This window comes from Lampetra fluviatilis, chromosome 19 (genome assembly GCF_964198595.1).
Source record: "Lampetra fluviatilis chromosome 19, kcLamFluv1.1, whole genome shotgun sequence".
NCBI lineage: Eukaryota > Metazoa > Chordata > Hyperoartia > Petromyzontiformes > Petromyzontidae > Lampetra > Lampetra fluviatilis.
In genome coordinates this window covers 12,607,702-12,626,550 of record NC_136293.1, presented here as the reverse complement: position 1 = coordinate 12,626,550, position 18,849 = coordinate 12,607,702, and the positions used below count along the sequence as shown (strand labels likewise).

Genomic DNA, 18,849 nt, shown 5'->3' with positions numbered 1-18,849 from the left:
TTTTAACATTCGATATATAATTCGGTGAGATTTGGACTGAAAAATGGTATGAATCCTTGTGCATTAATGGGCCTTAGTGCTGTGCGGAAGGTTCCGGGTCATGTGGGTAGATTGTTTTCAGTCCTCTAGAGTGAAAACTCCTCTCTTTACAACTGCTTTTTGTGTTTAGTTTGTTTTTCCCCCCACCTCCGATGAGCACGGGCAGCTGCGTACAGTGCGAAAGACGCTCAACAACATACATACTGCGCGTACGTAAGCGAGTGCAGGTGTGTCCGCGCGTGCGTGTACATGCGCGATAAAATGTACCGCGCCATATTTGATTTGTCATCCTTCCTCTTCATCTTTGCCCTCTGCCCCTCACCAGGGAGCATCTCTGGAAGTTCTTTTTCCCGAGTGACTACCAACCCATGAAGGTCACGGAGATGGCCAAGCCAGGCGAGCTGCGGCAGAACCTGGCCTTTGAGTTGCGCATGAATATCATTGCAGATGCCACCATGGACTTGCTCTTCACCAAGAACCGGGTGAGCTGGGAGTCATCGGGATGTGGTGCTTTGATGACGAATGCTCTATGTAAAAGGACTCAAGTTCTGGGTTTAAATCTATACGGTTACCCACGATTATGCAGTACCGAAGCCTCAAATGTAGAATAGTGGCAGGCTCGCTCGTTTGCATGATGATTATTATTTATTTTATTTTCACAGTGCCTTTTGTTTTTTATTCTGTGAAATAACTTTGTGCATGAATGTATTATTTGGCTGTCATGCAGGAAACCAATGCAATTCATGTGAACATTGGGGCAGGATCATATCTGGAGGTGAACATACCTATGATTGTGGGTGAAAATGGTGAGTTTGCCCAATGCCAAGTGCCACGAAATCGCAATTGAATGAACGGAGTGCGTTCAAAAGGTTGTTTTGTTTAATATTGCTGATGTAAAGTAAATTTTGTAGGTGTATGATGTGTAACTTGCTGCTGACTCATGCAGAGACCTAGCATGCATCAGCCAGCAAATGTTGCAGGGTAACGAGGTGTGCGACGCTAAAAGGTTTTAAAGGCTTTATTTTTAAATGTAAAATCGCCCCCATTTCAAGGGGGTATCAATACATTGCACAAACACATTCAAAGATCAAATCTCGTAAAATACAGAACGATGAAATGCACTTAAGGGAAAGCAATGAGGAATTAGTGAGTCTTGCATTTCCTCCTGAACACGCGGAGACTCGGAGAACACAAGACATTGCAATGAATGTCGATACGCTGAATGTAAAATGTGACGCATAAAATCAGTGTTGTTACTTGGGGAATCGGCTATTTTGTAAGAAGTCTGGCTGCATTCGACAACTTAGCAGTCCCATGATGAAGCCAACATTTGACTATGTTGGTTACTGACATGTTGATAGGTGTTGCTCAGCCTTTATAAACATAACTTTCGTGACAGCCACCTGGATGGCAAGACAGGATCTACTATCCCTACGTGGGGTGTACAGTTTATAGCCAGATCTCTTATTGTCATTAGAAACAAACCTTTGCACATATCAACTTAACATTCATGAAAATAAAAAGCTATTTGTAGCTTGTGACAGTGTTTTATTGTATGCGTCTGTGGCTTGGTCAGGTGATCTGTGTTTCGTGTGCTTGTTCATGATTGCCTTTCTATTAAGGATAACATTTGTATTTTTTTTTTATGTAGCTGATAAGACCCATAGTTCTGGAAATCCACAGAGGCCAAGTGATCACAGGTCAAATATACGTTTATGGCTGTAGGCACGTAGAGAAATGGAAATTTGACCCATGTGATGAAGTGGCTGCAGCAGAGCACAAATTAAATGTACACTTCAGGAATCCATCTTCTGTGTGCACAGTGTAGGATAATCCATCATCCAATGCAGGCTACTCGCCAAAGAGTATGTTATGTTCATGTGCATAACGCACAACTTCGTTTGAAAATTGTTGAAGATGAACTTGATCAGGTCTTGCATCCAGAATTCTGTAATGAATCGCCTCAAATGTCAACTTGGTGCAATTAATACAGACTTGAAGGAAGACTGACTTGATTGAAACGATCAGAGCACCGAATAAAACACAACACTTGTCAGACTTCGTTTAAATTAGAAGCACTTATTGACCTTGAATATATTAAACCACAGTGAATTAAAACCTCCTGGAGATTTAATAATTCGTACGATTCACCACAACTGGTCAGCCTACCTGGGTTGGCCTCTGTCGGTCTACACGCTGATTGTTGGACTATATAATGCCAATGGTCGTGATGATAAGCCTGACGGCAAGCGGCACTGCTCGGTAAATCCTGAACATAATTTATTCAAGCATTGATTTTGTGTAACATTTTGTGCAGTGGTCAATGCACCGCGATGTGTGGGCTGCGCTGGATTCCTGGCAACGGCTAATATGAGTCCAAATTATATCTGAATCGGTTCTAGTCCTCTGGCTTGTAAACATTACCGTTTAGGAGACAAGCCAGGCATGATGCTCACCACACCACCCCATCGTGCACCATGCTGTCCCTAATAGACACACAGAAATAATCACTTACCCCAACTGCCTATGCAGGCTACGTGGACGGTCTTTGTACATGTGTGAGTGGGCCTGCTTGCTGTATGCTCATAGTTATTGTTTCTATTACCGATATCGCTGCCACTTCTAACAGTGTTTACCCTTCTCCTCCTAGGTTTCGCCTCCACCATCAAAGGGCAGCTGTTACATGTGGATGCGACCAGCAGCATGCAGTACCGTTCCCTCCTGGAGGCTGAGACACTGGCGGTGAGAGACACCGCACCACACTGCCTTCAACTTCTCCGTTAATGGTGCAAATGATGATTGTGATTCCTCTGGGTTGGCAGTGATGTACAAGCACATGGAACAAAAAAACTCAACACGTTCGACAATAATGCTGCTATAAAAGAAAACGTGTATATATATAAAATAGGTGATTTAACACCTAGGCTTTCGCGATCATTATCCATAATACAGGTTTTTTGTGTTAGATCGCGTTACTAAATTGACACAGCCAATTAGAAGGGGTTTGTCACGTAAACAGAACATGTCGATTCGTTACCAGTAAAGCACACCGAAACACCGGTGTTTTAAGAAATTGCTCTTTTTTCTAGCATATGAATAGAGAGAGAGGCTGGAGAGATAGTGGATCAGATATTTTATAGTCTCCAATAAGCCGCTTGGGGAGTGGCTCGATAGAGAAAAAGGGTGCTTCTGCAGAGTCCTTCTCTTTGAACAGAACACCATGTGAACACATTTTTTGTACTACTCTTCTTTGTTTGATATATTATTTAATTAATTTCATGATTTGATAAATGGGACTGACGGCGAGGCTTGACCTGTGGAAAAAACTGCGTTGGCAGCACCCCTCGCGCGAGCACGGCCGAGCCCGTATGTCAGTACAACCTCCCCATCTCCCCTCCGAGGCCGACTTGGGAGATGTCCGGACTGTGTCCTGCAGTCGTTCGTCTTTGAGCCCGATCGTATAACGTGCCAGGCACAAAGCAGGGCTTGGTGTGGTCAGCACTCGGATTTAGGATCGCTTGGCCAAATCATTCGTATGCACGATGCAGTGGCTGATGGTTATAATTTAGCTACCTGGTGCTAGGGCAGAGCGATTGTGCTGAGATCACGCTCACAAACCACAGCACCAATCTGCATAGGCAGCATTGAGGCAGCACAGAAAATAGGTTGCTAATCTTTGCAGTGTTTGTCACTGCTTCAGATGTATGTGGGGACTTTCTGCGTACTTTGATTCCCCCCCCCCCCCCCCCAATTGCACAAATCCTGTGCTCAATAGGATTTGGCCAACTTTATCGAAGTACGGTCCTTCTCAAAATGTCTTCTGGGTCTGAGTGCGGCTTTCCTGGGTAAAGGATGAGTGCTGGTCCTCTGTCCATCATTGTGTCAAAGTCACATTTCTCTCATGCCATTGTTACAGGTCGTTCACTGGAATTAAGTGTCTCACCAGATGTGCGTATGGTGTTTCAATGTTAACGGCCATGAATTCGATTTAAAGCAAATTCTGTGCACGACGGGCCCTTTTGACATTTGCTTCTCCCTTGTTCTCTTTTCTGTATCTCTTTAGTTTCATGTCAATGCCAACTACTCGTTGCTGTGGAACATGCACCAGGCGTGGCAGTGTGAGATTGAGGTCTGCAAAGCCACCTACTACTTCATATTTGCACAGAAGAACTTCTTTCAAGGTGAGTTGTGCCACACGTGTTTATGGTTGGATCCCAGCTGGTTTGTGGTCGTTAATGGACGCCTCCGTTGTGTAAACTACCCTTGTAAAAATGGAATAGTCTAAAGCTGGTTGCATGTAACTACTTTCACAAATCGTTGGCGGGCGGTAGTGGCGAATGCCTGTAACCCAGCGCTGAGAAGCTGAGGTGGGTTGACGGATCACACAAATTTTGTGAAACTCCCTTTCCGTGGGGATTGAGATGCTTGCCATACCCTGGCTTGCCAGGAGAAGGTTGTACACGAAAAGTGGACTCCCATCTCCTGCAGTTGCATGAGATACAAGGGTGTTGTCCCCATACACAGTTTGCCAGAGAGCACTCGTTATGCAACGGTACTGGTTATGCAACGACAACCACGGGAGGGAACACAGGTGAGACGATTACACCTGGGGTTTACGCATTCGGCGAGAAAATTGTGCCGCATCATTCTAAAATGTAAGGCAGGTGCAGAGTGGAGAATGCAATAGCAGAGCTGCATTAGCAGTTGATTCAGAGTAGATGCCTACGATGCCAGTAATGTTGCTGACGACGACGGTGGTGATGTTTTTGACACCGGTACAGATTTGATTGAGGACTGGACGAACGACAACCCGTTGGACATCTGCTCGTTTGTGCCGTACACCTGGAACTTTAAGGTGATTCTGCACCAGTTTGAGATGGTGTGGGCTGCCAACCAGTACAACTGGATCGACTGCTCCACCAGGCAGCAAGAGAATGGTACATGCCACGCGAGAGTCTTTGTCATTCTGATTTCACCAATATACACGTCGTATATCACGACGTGTACGTTTCCACCGGGTCGCACATTTACATTTCTCGTAGTCCCCCGGGTTGCCTCGCATTTGTTAACGATAGAAGCGGAGTTTAAGTCAAAGTGCTTTTTTGCTCAAACAAGCAAGGATTAGTTGATCATAATCTGTGTACAGCTCTGAGCAAGTGGTAAACTTTCCCCATTCCTTTGGTGAGGGTGAGTCGATCCATAAGACAACGCTTGTGTTTCCACAAAGTGGTGACTTGAGGGATTGTTGTGTCCCCTGTGTGCGAGCCGTGAGCTCCAGCCACCCTGCCCCGTCAGCTGAACGTGTCAAAATGTAAAAGGGGGGAGGCAAGGTTGCAGCCCAGCAATGTTCTTGCTCACACTACTGTTGGCAGAGGGGACTCCAATACTGGGAGCACTAGAGAGGGCCCCTCTAGAGGATGAATTGCCTTCTCTCACACTACTGGCCAGACACCTTGGAAGCAGTAATATATGGATTTATGAAAGTGCATACAAAATACACATTGTGCTCGGGCAAACTCTATTCACCCCCCCCCCCCCCCCATGTAATGAATATAAAATTCCAAACTTTAAATCTGTTGCTCTCTGGGCATGCATGCTGTGTTTAGAGTGACACTTGCAAGTATGCAGTGTTCGCTGTCTCAATGAAATGATCCCTTTAGCCTGTTCCTGTTCACTACTTGCCCACTATTTAATACCAGCCCAGCCATTGATTGGTAAGATGCAGATCAGATGGATAATGAAACCACTGAGATTACGTATAGCTTCGTCGGCATTCCCGATTGCTGGGCATTACGCTGTGCACGCAGGAGGCCACACGCTCGCCACGCTTGCACAGAGCCTGTAGCGTGTAAGTGCATTATGATGTGAGGAGCACTCGTTTCAGTGGCACTTAGGCGTCATTCCTCGTGCAAGCGCTAAAAAATTAAAACAAAACTCATTGGGGAGGCACAAGCGTCACGGCTGCATTTCAGCGTTTGGCACGGCGATTCCCGTGGCCAGTTTTTGCTCTTTACAGGATTGGTTTTAGTTGATACTTGGCAGCAAAGCGTCATCCAAACAGGAAACTAAACTTCACGATCAAATGGCAGCCGAGTTGTATGAACAATTTCACCTTGACACTGACTGTATGCAATTCACATTGAAGTTTTTTTTTTTAAACGTGTACATGAACCACATGCATTAAACACCTTGGCCGTGCGTATAAAACTTTCACATTTTATGATGTCAAGCTGTTAGTCCGCATTCACCTTGTAAGAATGTGGCAGTGTGTGTGCCATTATTCATGGATGATCGCACAGTCCATCAATAGACAAGGGGTAATTAAATTCCAAATTTAAACTGAAGGACATGGAGATGTCACGATGGTGTAGAATAACTCGGCTATGCTGATTGCGTATTATTGTTTGGATTGGGGTAGCTGAGATGTCAGTGGCAGAAGTCACTTGTTGACCTCTGGGTTCGGGGTTTGATGATTTAAGTCCTATCTGCCACATATTAGCGAATGCCATATTTTGAAAGGTCCCCTTCGTGAGCGTTAAGCAGTGTGTGGCTTGGTTAAATGTACCTCCTGAATAAAATTACGTGTGACATTCACCAGTATGTGACCCTTTATAATGGTGTCATGTAGGAGTGGAACAATTGACCCTCCTGGCGATTCTAGGAAGCTTTGCAATTCAGGGTTGCGATTTGATGCAATAATTGTTTTGTTTGGATTTAAAGCTTTCGTGACTGCAGGGATTCATATTCTTGGTTCTTTCGGTAAAGTCACGTAGAAGGGAAACAAGAATTTTTTTATTTCAAAATATTTTTATTATTTTATTGTTTCCCTTCTACGTGACTTTACCGAAAGAACCAAGAATATAATTGTTTTGTTATCACTGTGGTGCTGAATGGTAGTGCCTCCAGTCACTACAGGGCTCATGTGGAGGAGCCCCAATGCATTCACCGCATGTGATTCTAAAAACGTACATTCTTACGCACCTGATTTAATCCACATATCCGCAGTTTTAAGGATCCACGTTAATCAATTCATCTGTGCATCATTATAGCCATAGTATCTAGTACACACGTGGTAGACAATCTGCAAATTGTGTTGACCTTTGAGCGGTTGTGGTAATATATATCATTGTCAGGCAGTGTAAAGTGGAGGAAAAGATGAGTTTGTCAACACACTTAAATGGAGAGTATGCATACACAATAGAAATGGGTTAAAATAATATAACCTGGCATGCACGGTCATATAGTAGTACTGTTCAGTGTTTAACCTCATCTATGCTAATATATAATCGGACAAAGCAATTCCATAAGTCTGTGAATGCCATTATGGCGGTGAGCAGGGTTTGATTACAGCTTGGTCTGTCAGGGTCAGTGACCGGGAAATATTCCATTGCTGCACGCAACGCGTCGCATCCAGTGCTCCTCCCGCTGCGGCCCGTAGACACGCACCTACTCCAGTCGACCAGTGACCTGGGAAATATCCGCTGAGCGTTATTATTGAGCCATTTTTAGGCCACCTGGTGCATTGGGACATTTTGTGGGATGTTTAAAAAGCATTTTTGGCTCTGCTAGAAATTTGGGGGGGGGGGGGGGGCACAGGAGTGAGAGCATTCTCGTGTCCCCAAAGCACAGCTCTAAGGCTTCCTGCCAAGGGGCGTAAACACATTTGTGTGAAGCCCTCTGCCGTTGTTGCCACTTGCCCGGTTGATGCATTCTGAACAGCTGCGAAACCCTATGGCAACGACAGTCCTCCAGATTTGGATCTGTGGAACATTGTCACTTATTAATTATTAGAAGAGGGGGGGGGGCAGACCTGCAGCTAATATTTAGTGAGAGCTCGTGGGAACAAAACCGAATCAACAATGGTGCTTAGTTAGTATTTCTGGACACCCGTGTAATTTTGTGCGAAACACGAGCGTCCTTTATTTGATCCAGGTGGGAGGGCCCATTGAGAATGGAAGTCTCTTTTTTCATGGGCACCTGGGTTTGCTATGAAAATGCGATTTTAAAAAATCACGTCCACAACATGCAAATTCGATGTAAAGATATACATATAGATCAACCTGGACGTTACAGCAAATGAAAAACAATAGAGGGGAAAGTGTAGCACACATATATAGCAATGGTAGACATAAACATGAAGGATTTGTTTCTATTTTTCATATTAATCTGAAACATCATAAAAGCGGACCCAGATGCTACATTTTGGATGACCTGACTTTCTGTTGTTTTTTCGGTTTACCTGAAAACATGAAATCACAGGAATTGACGTCAGTTCAACGATGTCTCGTCCACTGCGTTCCCACCAAAAGTGCCATCACGTGATGGCACTTTTCATTAAACAATTAAAATGTTTGCATTAAAATTGTATATTTACTGTTGGTCTTGGAGGGTTTAAAGTTTTGCTTTTCAACATTTCTACGCATATTGTAAAACAGCGCTGTGGCGGTTGGGGAACGTACACTGAACGTGGGCGCAGGATCCTGGATCTGTTTGTGCAGCGCCTTGTTTAATGCTTACTTAGCACGAGCTGCGCTGGTATAGGGCTGGCCTCGTGTGACAGTGACCGTGATTTAACCACGACAGCCCATGGTCAAGCAGACCTGCTGGCCCCCGCCTACCTGCCACAGGTTATTTTATGCATTTGTGGCAGTGGCAGCCAACGCAGATAAACTCTTTTAAGAAATAAAAAAATGGACAGGAATGTTTTTAACACGGGTCAGCGTTACGAAGGTGAAGGTGTCACGCTGCACAGACTGTTTGATTATGACTGGACATGTGGAAAAAAAATGTTGTCGTGTGTATTGGGTTCACATCGCCTTTGCACGTAATATTACTGTGGCTAAAGTTTTACTAAATTGCTTGCATATAAGTCCCTGCATACATGTGTTTGTCTGTGTGTTTTAACGTTGTGCGTTAATATTCTGGTTAAGTTCAAATGAAGTAGTGTATTGATTTGTCTGAGATGTAAATGAATGTCGAGTGATGTCTTTTGAGTTGCATATTTTATAGGCAAGTCCGTTGTATTGCTTTGCACACTCATCTGCATCAAATTGCATTCTTTCATGAGAAGATCTTAGCTATTGCACATATTAATAGTAGATATGTTTCTGTAGATTGCACATTCTCTTACGCAGTGATTTCCATTTAAATGAGCCTTGCATGCTTCTGCACAGGAATCTATTTGCTGTGTGAAATACCATAGGAATGCCACATGAATGTAATGGTTATAATAATATCCCCTGTTGTATGTCAAGCTTTCACATTGTCATGGTTGAGAACTTCGACGGTGGTGTCAAATAATATTTGCTCAAAGCCCCCTGAACCAGTTTTGAGTGAGTTTGTGGAAAGCAACTCACTTGACCCTCAGGAGGATATCCGTAGCGGCCAAAGCATTGTCTCAAAAAGCTGGACAGAAATCTCCAATTTAATTTTTGTGGCGGATATATCTTTTTATAACTCTTCAGTCGGCAGAGAAAAATGTCATGTTCGGGAACTGTCCTGGAAGATGAAAACTGTCAAAAATAAAACCTACAGTCGCTTCAATTATCCCCTTCTTAAATGAACATCGGGTAGTGCCATTGTACGCTGTGTGATGGGACTGCGTAATCGGGCCTTATGTTCCAGAATTGTGGAGTTTTTTTTCTATTTGTAAACGGTGTGATCATGTGCACAGTAGCGACTAAAACAATGTATAGCAACACGCATATGCTTACGTTATAGGATACGCCATTAACATTCCCTGTGCAAATATTATTTTTGTGGGGAACAAAAATGATAATTTAAATTTCCACTGTTAAAATTCACTCCCCTCGTTTCGGTCGCCATATACAAACATCTGAATTCGACACTGATTATCTGGAAAGTCCACGTAAGTACTGTTTGAGTTATATGCATTTCAGTCTTGGAGTACACTCAAGTTGTCGACATTTCACCCTGGAAGGAGGCAGGTGATGAGGAACCAATGATAAATATCATCCCAACAGGGTCTTGATAAGTTATTCTGTGTATTTGGTTTATCAATCAAAATGTATCGATATTACATATTATTGTTAATAATAATTTACAGCCCATGTTCACTTTACTGCTGGAGGAATGCCTATCCATGCTGTGTAAGTAATGGGGGATGTTTGACCTTTACTTGCTGATTAGTGTGGGTTGGACCTGTCCAGATATAATTTGCCACTGATATGAGCCATGGTTAGGAATCTAATCTGGTTTTGGGGTTTATCGCCACTGCTGTCGTCCCTACATTGCACACATACACACATACACACATACGTTTAACCTATCTAGATTATTTAGCTGCTGTCAATATCCACGTAATAAGCCACTTTGTTGAGCTTTCATATGCGGCTAGATTGCTTCTGAAAAATAAGCTCATAGCTCAGTGGGCTTTACCTTGTAAAATAAATAAATATATTTCGTTTAATATTTTGTTATTGCTTTGCTTACCTTTCCTGAACTTTGCACTCCTATCGTGTTTTTGTATTGTTTATTGTTGTAACTTTCTAAAAAGCCCCGACTGGACATTTGTGAAAGAGCTTTTTAGCCCATTGGATTCCTCCAGTATAACTAAAGATTCCTATTCTGTAATTCTTAATCGAAACCTATCCATAAACATGTTTCCACAGTATAATCCTTCAGAACGGGTCAACATCTTGGATGGCTGCCTTGTATATACGTGCCTTAAAAAGTGAATCGGATTGAAAACTACACTTGTGGACGTACGATTTTGTATCTTCCGTTTATCATTGCGCAGTTTATCTCGCTGCGTGTGGGGAGGTGCTGAACATCGATTTCTGTCTTCCTTACATCGACTTCCTTCCGGCAACCTGCAACATCAAGTTTGTCCTGAAGGTAAGCGACGTGCACAGCACTCCGATTACCCACACGCACCTGTACTGCGATTATTTTATCATTAAATTTCGATTTAAAGCTTTCGTGACTGCAGGGATTCATCTTCTTGGTTCTTTCAGTAAAGTCACGTAGAAGGGAAATAATAAAATCATATTAAAATGAATGCTGTGGCCATGAAGAATGCGTATTTCTATATCGTAAACAGAAGAGAAAGCCATTGTCTCTTAATGTAACCATCATGTTTGTTAAATTATCTACGTGGAACAAATTATGAGTATTGCTTTCATGTGCTAAAACTCTATGCTTCCCTCGACATTAATTAGCACATGAATGGTGCGAATGATTAAGAGGATGCTTATTTTCCTTTGGGTTGTAAATACATTTGTTGTAGTTCTGATGTTTGTGTTGCCCCACGTCTCTTTGGGGAGAAGAGCGATTTAGTGTATTGGTACGCTCTTTTAAGATGCTGTTTGGGTGCAGTAGATTTTCGACAAGGCACAAAACCAAGGGACAATTGCTATTTAAACCAGACACGTGCATCTCCCACATTGACACACGTTTGTGTCATCATCAGCACTTGGTCAACAGAGACGGGCCAGGCTCAAACCGCGCTGGCTACCCCCCAACCTTTGGTGCCCCTTCCTCACCTGAATAGCCGTACACGAGGAGCACTTGACCCTGCGAGTCTACAAGAGTGAATGGGCAAAGCTTTGCATTGTATTTGTGTGTTTTATTAATTTCATCGTTGCCAGTCGGAGGACGTGGAGCTCCGCCTCTTCCTGCCGGAGAGCCACAGCAGCCGCTACGCGCTGCTGTCGCTCGCCAAGAACAGCTGCTCGGCGGGCCGGTGCGATGCGCCGCCGAGCCCCACGGCCCCCGAGCACGCCGGCGCCAAGCTCAAGAACAAGTGGCGCAATCTCACCGACGCCGAGTGAGCACCGGCTGAATCAGCGTCCTTCATTGCGTGGCCCGCGGGCCACTGGCGGACCCTGGTAGCCCCTTTAGTGCGGGCCTCTGATGCGCGGCCCCCGACAATACACAAATTCTGAAAACACCCCCCCATCGTCGTTCTCTGTCAAACCACAATGGTTTCAAATGTGTGGTGGTGGCCCCTCACACCGATGATGTAATATGAACGAAAGTACCCCCCCTCTAAAAATTAGTTAAGAACAATGAGCAAAACTCCCAGCCCATGCACTGACTGTCTGCCACCTGTGGCCTTGTTACTCGTGCTTTTATTTGCCTTGTCGAGTCTCTCCCGATTCGCGCCGTCGTCGTCAAAGCCTTGAACTAGGAATCCCTCAAGGGTTAGAGTTTAAATCCAAGTTGTGGGTGCCTCCAGGTATTGTGAATGTCTACCACGCTGTGGGAAGAACAGAAAAAGGAGGCAATATTAGCCATCTCTGGTTTGCTAATTGCGTGGTCATGATTACAACGAATAGAAGTTATTAGCAGGAAATTCTAGGAGAACTTGGCAGAGAAGGCTGCAAAGTGGGGTGCAAGATAAGCATCGGTTAAACAAAGGTCAACAAAATGTAGGTACAACACCTATAGACAACCACTGGTGATCATCAACCAACAATGGTTGTCTGTCGAAGGAACTGGTTCCCGCCATAGGAACATAGCATTTCCACTGCTGACGGAAATGGGCATTGTCCCATGTTAAGTTGAGCAGCGGGGCGCTTTGATGGTTGTGTCCCGTTGTTTCAACCTATTAATGAAGGAGCACGAATTTATTTCTGAGATCATTGATGTGTCCGTCCATTTGTTGTCATTACTACGCTCGAAATTAGAATTGTAAATTGTATCGAGCGCTTTATTCTTCGTTCATCACTGCGGACTGTTCGCTCAAGTGCAAATTAGATTGTGCCAGTGAGCGTGATGTTGAACGCACTGATTAAAATCTTTCACTATTTCTCATCCATATCCCATTGAGGGGTTCAAAGCTTAATCCCACATTGCCATGCTCATTTTCAGACGGCATCATATTTTATTTAGATGACAATTTAATAACCTTACAAATGTAAATGAATTGAATTTAAAGAACGTAACTCTTATTTCAGGAATGAGAACATTTCACAAAGCTGCTTAATGGGTTTTGGTTTGTGATTATTTAATGAAAGCAATATATAATTCCCCGTCGCACTGTTTTCAATCCTTGCGATTTACCTTCGTGTTGACACAAAAGCGCCCCTCGTATTGAATTTCAGCACTTAACCTAATTGGGCAATGACGCCGGACTCTGGGTTGTAGTAATTACAACAAGAATGGTGTTGTCACAGCACAGACGCCTTCAGTTTGTGATTGGGACCATATAAAATCTCTCCCCCCCCCCCTCACCGGAGTCGTTGAGCGAGCGATGTGCGGTGTGTATTGCACGGCGAATAACCGACCGTACGTGCGTCGTCTGTTGGAAGGCTTGTCTCTCTCGTAATGCGACAATTGCGGCACTTACGATGGAAAAACATATAAGTGGGTAATTAAGCAGCGGAACACAAGTAAAGTACCACAGCACAGATGCCAGTGAAGCAATTATGACGCAGTGCCGTGGTGCTGCCTGAAAGCTAATTTCACCGTAGAGTTATCAGGATGAAGACAGGAAATTACATAATGCACATGATTAGGGCTCTAATTGTTTTGTCATGTTAATCATCAGTCCCATGTAACCCGTACCTCACAATAATATAGAGTCCTTATCAATCCATTGCTGGATGAAGCGTTTGCACTGTGTCGTTCATCAGGGTTGTTTGATCATACTTCACCATTCTAGTTAGCGTGGTTTGGTGATTGGTGGGGTCCTCAGGCCTGTATAGTTATCCCTCATCACTGATGATGCCTACGGCTAGAATTCAAATTCAGGTCACGGGGATTGTAGCGGCATACATTGTTTGGTGGTCTTGGGCCCCTCTTTCACCAGTCGACATTGATCGGTCAACAACCCCCACGATCGACACAGCATGAGGGGGCTTTCATCCAGTCGTGGATGAACGAAGGGATGGGAAATTATAATGGCGTGACCACGTGATTTGTGTGAGTTAAGTGGATGGGTATACTGAAATACAGTTCTTCCTTGCAAATGACATGTAATGTCATTTCCTTTATCCAGTCCTTTATCCAGTCCATGAGGGTCCTACATTGCGATGTTTGGCTGATTTTGCATTTCTAGATTTGAAGCTTTCGTGACTGCAAGGATTCATACTCTTAGGTTTTTTCGGTAAAGTCACGTAGGTAAAAATAAATAATGAAAATAAATAATAAAAATAAGTAATAAAAATAAATAATAGAAATAATAATAGAAATAAAATAATAAATCACGACGTTTCGGATGCAACACAAGTCTCCGTCATCAGGTGGGACCGTGACAGCTAAAATGTACTGTATCAAGTGAGGCTAAATTGTATTTATTTAAGAGCTTATTATTTCTATTATTTATTTTTACCTACGTGACTTTTACCGAAAAAACCTAAGAGTATAATTTAGCATTGGTTGGCCAATTTTGCATCTGTATCTCAATGGGCTCCTACCTTGGTTTAATAAATTTCACCTATCTAGATTCAAACACCCAATATTTTTCCTACCAAGGTTTTGAAATGGCGATATTTAATTGATACGCACAGCTCTGCTCTGTGTATCACACACATCCTTACCAAAGGATGAGCATCTATATACATCTTCTGCAGTGGCTCATTGTTAGGTATGCAGGAAAGATGACAAGTTTGGTTTCAATCGGCAGCTAATGTCCTGCATGTTCCGTGTGAATAACATACCAGTAAAAAAAACTAATTTACAAAAACATAACGAAAAACGTAATTACGCGCCTTCTCGATGTTCAATCTGCTCCACTAAAGCGTGTCTTGCCGGAGTAGGCAGAGAGAGAGTTGCGTCGGGTGTGTGCCTGCCTCTGGAAGTGGAATAAATGTCGCGTAGAAGTGCGAAATTCTTCCAGGGGACAAAAGTGAGCAAACATACAGGAGGAAGTGACCTTGTATTGACAACATCAATTTCTGGAAGTTTCTTACAGGAACGAGGGGTAGAGAGGAGGGGACACGGGGGACGAGAGAGAGGTAAGGGAGAGGGCGATAGAGAGGTCACACGGGGGGGAGGTGGGGGTGGCGGCGGGAGGGGAAGAGGGGGATGGAAGAGTGAGGTGAAATGAGGAGAGATGCGAGGGGAACAGCTGCCCATGGGATCGCTAGCTTCCTGTGAGTAATTTATATTCACCGCCGCCACCACAGCTGAATCAATTAATTGTTATTTCAAACGGGGTTAAGAGCCCATTGAGATTCAATTTCTCCTTCCTCGAGCGAATGCTTTCCACTTGCATAAGTAATACTCTAAATAAGTACTCCTGCGTTCATCAAAGGTGCTTTTGTTTTTCTCAACTCGCCAAGACGTTGCTGCCGATGTTGGTTTTGGCTCACTTCTCCCGGTGGCAGTCTTTATTTTTACCGTTGTCCTGGGGGGTTGTCATTGCAGGCAGGGCTGGATCGACTGCTGGGATGTGCCGTCCCTGCAGCTAACGTTCGATTACACGTGGCATCCCATCTACCCCGACAAGGCTGACGAGCAGCTCAAGCACTCATGTGAGTCACTGGGCGTGCCGGCGTCGGGGACGCGCGCACGCGGGCGTACGCACACCACCTCCTGCACGCTCTCATCCTTAATGCGCCGGGATCGGGTTTTCACCGTTAATTTAATCGTATCGTTAGATGTCCCGTCGTGGGGAAGCCTTTTTGTGCATGCCGAGGTTGGTTTACGTGGATCATGACTGGTGCTGTGGGTCACATTGTCCGAGATGAGCGTACGGTTGCACCTTTGAAATCGATTTACGACGGATAACTTCACCTTGCGATAAAATCGGCACCAGTCTGAAAATGTGTAATTGAATGTAATGGTTAAATAATGTTGCGCGATAAAAATCTCGCATTCGTGATCGAATTAGCAATGTTAAAATTCATGGCAAAGACTAACATGCCCCACTTATCCGGACGTTCTGTTTGGGTCAAGTTCTGTCAGTGAGCTCATATTAAGGCTGACGCAACACCCACGAGGATAGCATGTCCAGAACCAGGCCCATTCCCCCCAGCCGTTATCTCCACAGTGCAGATATTGACAACATCAGGTACTCATTTCAGGCTGAATCAGTCTCGTGGAGGCCTGGGCCAGGTTCAGATTTTAGTCGGCACTTGTATTGTGCTTGGCTAAGTATTACATCTGGATTCCTGCGATCTTAGCACCGTGCGCTTAACCACTCGGCATGTAACAGTCCAACGCCCACCAACCACAAGTGAATTAGAATTCTAGGGTACAATTTTATTCATGAATTTTTGCTTTTCTCTCAAATTATTTAAGGGTCCAGTTTATATTGCTTGTCTCATCTCGGTATAATTTGCACTCTCCCGTTCGCGCTCTTAGTCTAGAAGTCAAAGGAGCAGAAATAATAGATAATCGATTCTCACTTCATTAAATACATGTATTGTGAGCATAAGTATCCACTTTAATGGACAAATCAATACATCCCTCCTTACGACTACGTCACCGTACTCCACAATGCACACAAACGCAAGACGGCACACGGACATTACACGAACACGCGCACCAATGTACTTGTCACTGAAAACCAAGCGTGTGGCTTAATTCACTTGGTGCCAACGGCGTTGCTCACAGTGTCGGAACTGGAGGAGGAGCTGCTTGCGGCCCTGCGGCCCTTGCCGCCACCGTCACACGACCGCCGGCCCTCCAGCCCACGGGCCACCTCCGGCGGCGGCGGCGGAGGTCGCCACTCCCCTTCGGCCGGCACGTCCCACCCGCTACCCTCCGCCGCCGACTTCGACCCCACGCTGCTTCTGCCCGACCGCTTCCACGTGGAGCTGGAGGTGGCGGCAGGCTCCCACGTGCTGCTGTACGGGCCGCTGCTGCAGGGCGTCCTCGCCGTCAAGGTCGGTCGAGCTGGGTCTGCCGTGTTTGCCAGACTGTGGCTATATTTAAAGATTTTACAGATTAAGATTTATTTTGGTTTCAGCACGAAGCAGGAAGGGCCTAATGAGCTGCTAGGCTTTGTATCGTACGCGTCTGTCCATTCGGATGTCTCGTAGAACATTGCAACCCTTCATGTTGGCGAGTGGCTTACGGAAGTGGACCTCTCAGCAGAGTTTGAATGTTTTTTTATTCTTGTCAGTATGGATTTTCTACCTGCATTCCCAGAGAAAATGCTGCATCATTAATTGGTCTGGCATTCTAAGCAGGAATCTCCCAATAAGAGTGTTGAGACTCATCAATACTTCTTTGGATACATACACGTTTAGTAGTATTAATATTCAAAATTATACCATTTATATTACTTTTGTTGTCCTTCCTCTACACCTCCGATTAGCACAGTTGGCTTCATACGGTGCGAAAGAAGTTAAACATACATACACTATGCAACAATAATACTTGTTTACAGATTTATCTAACAGGAATAATACGATAAAAAATTGCCGGGTTACGCTCCACACAAGGCACTCATACCTGCACAGGTGAGTGAACCACAACCGGCAGGTGCTTTGCGGTGTCTCCTACACTGGCATTCCAGTCGTGACGCCACCAATTCACAACTCTGGGGGGTCCGGGGCGTGCGGTGGGGGTGCTGCGTGCGTCACAGGAGAACTACTTTGGCATGTACGACAAGTACACGGACTTCGAGTCGTCGCCGCCCAGCCCGGGCATGTCGGCGTCGCCCTCGGGCGCTTCGGAGTGGATGTCGGTGCGGGTGGAGGAGGAGGGCCGGCGGGAGCGTGGCGAGGGGCTGCACCCGCTCTCGCTGCGCCCCTGGGACATCACGGTGCTGTGCAACCTGCACCAGGTTCACGGCAAGATGCCAACGGTGAGCGCCTCGCCTCTGCAACGCCGTCACTTCTCTCGGAGCCCCACCATCATCATGGACATGCCTCCTCCGAACAGGTTCTCAGCTCATGGGGCTAAACGTCGGACATGGTGTTCAACAACACGTGGTACAGTTCGAATGCACATGGGAGTGTTTTCTTTAACTTATGGTTTTGTGGGTCCTGTCCTGGTACTCAAATTTTCCTCCCACACGCAGAAGGATTTGGCCGAAACCTTCTAATGCAGATATTGCCTGTAGGGGATTGGAGTGACATGAGAGGGGAGAAGTATGCAGGGGCAAGTGCAGAAGGGATCTTGAAGACGAGTGCTATCTTGAAGTTGATCTGGGATTAGATTGGGAGGCATTGGAGGGATTGGAGTCTTGGATGATCAATGCGTTCTCTTTCACGAGGTCGAGGCGAAAAGGGTGGCGGCGGCAGCATATTGAATCATCTCGAGTTTCACGTTGAGGGGTTTGGGGAGGCCGTACAGGGGAGACACGCAGTCGTCAAGTGGAGATGTGATTCGGGCATGGATGGGGGTCTCAGCTGCCAGCTGGGTTAAGGGCCTGACGCTGTGTCTCGCCGTGCAGCACTGCAGCGCGGAGAGCTCCGAGTGTCCGTACGGATTCCTGGAGCAGCTCTGCTTCGAGATGAAGAAGGGCTACAGGGAGACAGTCCTGCAGCTCGTGATGTCCCCCATCACCATCTACCTGAGTGACTCGTACCAGGTGACCACACGCCCCCCCCCCCCCCCGTCTCGCCCCACACGGCACCCGTTTCTGGTAGGCAACTGAACGCCACCCGGTGTCATGAGAACGAATGAACCAATTGCTCCTGAGCCACGTGTAGTGATATTAGAGCAACATGCGAACATCATGAGTGATTGTATCGATGTGATCATCATCAGCTGCACCAGTTATTTCCTTTCCGCTGCTAGTTGGGTGGCAATCGTTCTATGAAGATACATATTTTAGATAACGTCTGGCAACAAAAAAATAACGTTTTCTCAACAGTTGAATTAGCAGAGTATGAAACGAAAATGTGTTCTCCGTTCTTAAAATATTGTGTTGGACGTTTGGCAAAAGAA

The 18,849-nt window shown here is 45.2% G+C and overlaps 1 protein-coding gene across 10 annotated transcripts in view; it reads left to right on the top strand.

Moving 5' to 3' along the window:
* BLTP1 (bridge-like lipid transfer protein family member 1) overlaps window positions 1-18,849 on the top strand; it is a 135,066-nt gene that overhangs the window by 27,301 nt on the left and 88,916 nt on the right. For all 10 annotated transcript variants that reach the window (XM_078865107.1, XM_078865099.1, XM_078865106.1 and 7 more), the window contains exons 11-21: window positions 365-521; window positions 767-845; window positions 2,690-2,781; window positions 4,103-4,220; window positions 4,821-4,976; window positions 10,799-10,896; window positions 11,649-11,827; window positions 15,373-15,479; window positions 16,564-16,835; window positions 17,540-17,761; window positions 18,353-18,490. In XM_078865107.1, the coding sequence (XP_078721233.1) occupies window positions 365-521; window positions 767-845; window positions 2,690-2,781; window positions 4,103-4,220; window positions 4,821-4,976; window positions 10,799-10,896; window positions 11,649-11,827; window positions 15,373-15,479; window positions 16,564-16,835; window positions 17,540-17,761; window positions 18,353-18,490 (1,618 nt within the window). The remainder of the gene's footprint in view (window positions 1-364; window positions 522-766; window positions 846-2,689; window positions 2,782-4,102; window positions 4,221-4,820; window positions 4,977-10,798; window positions 10,897-11,648; window positions 11,828-15,372; window positions 15,480-16,563; window positions 16,836-17,539; window positions 17,762-18,352; window positions 18,491-18,849) is intronic.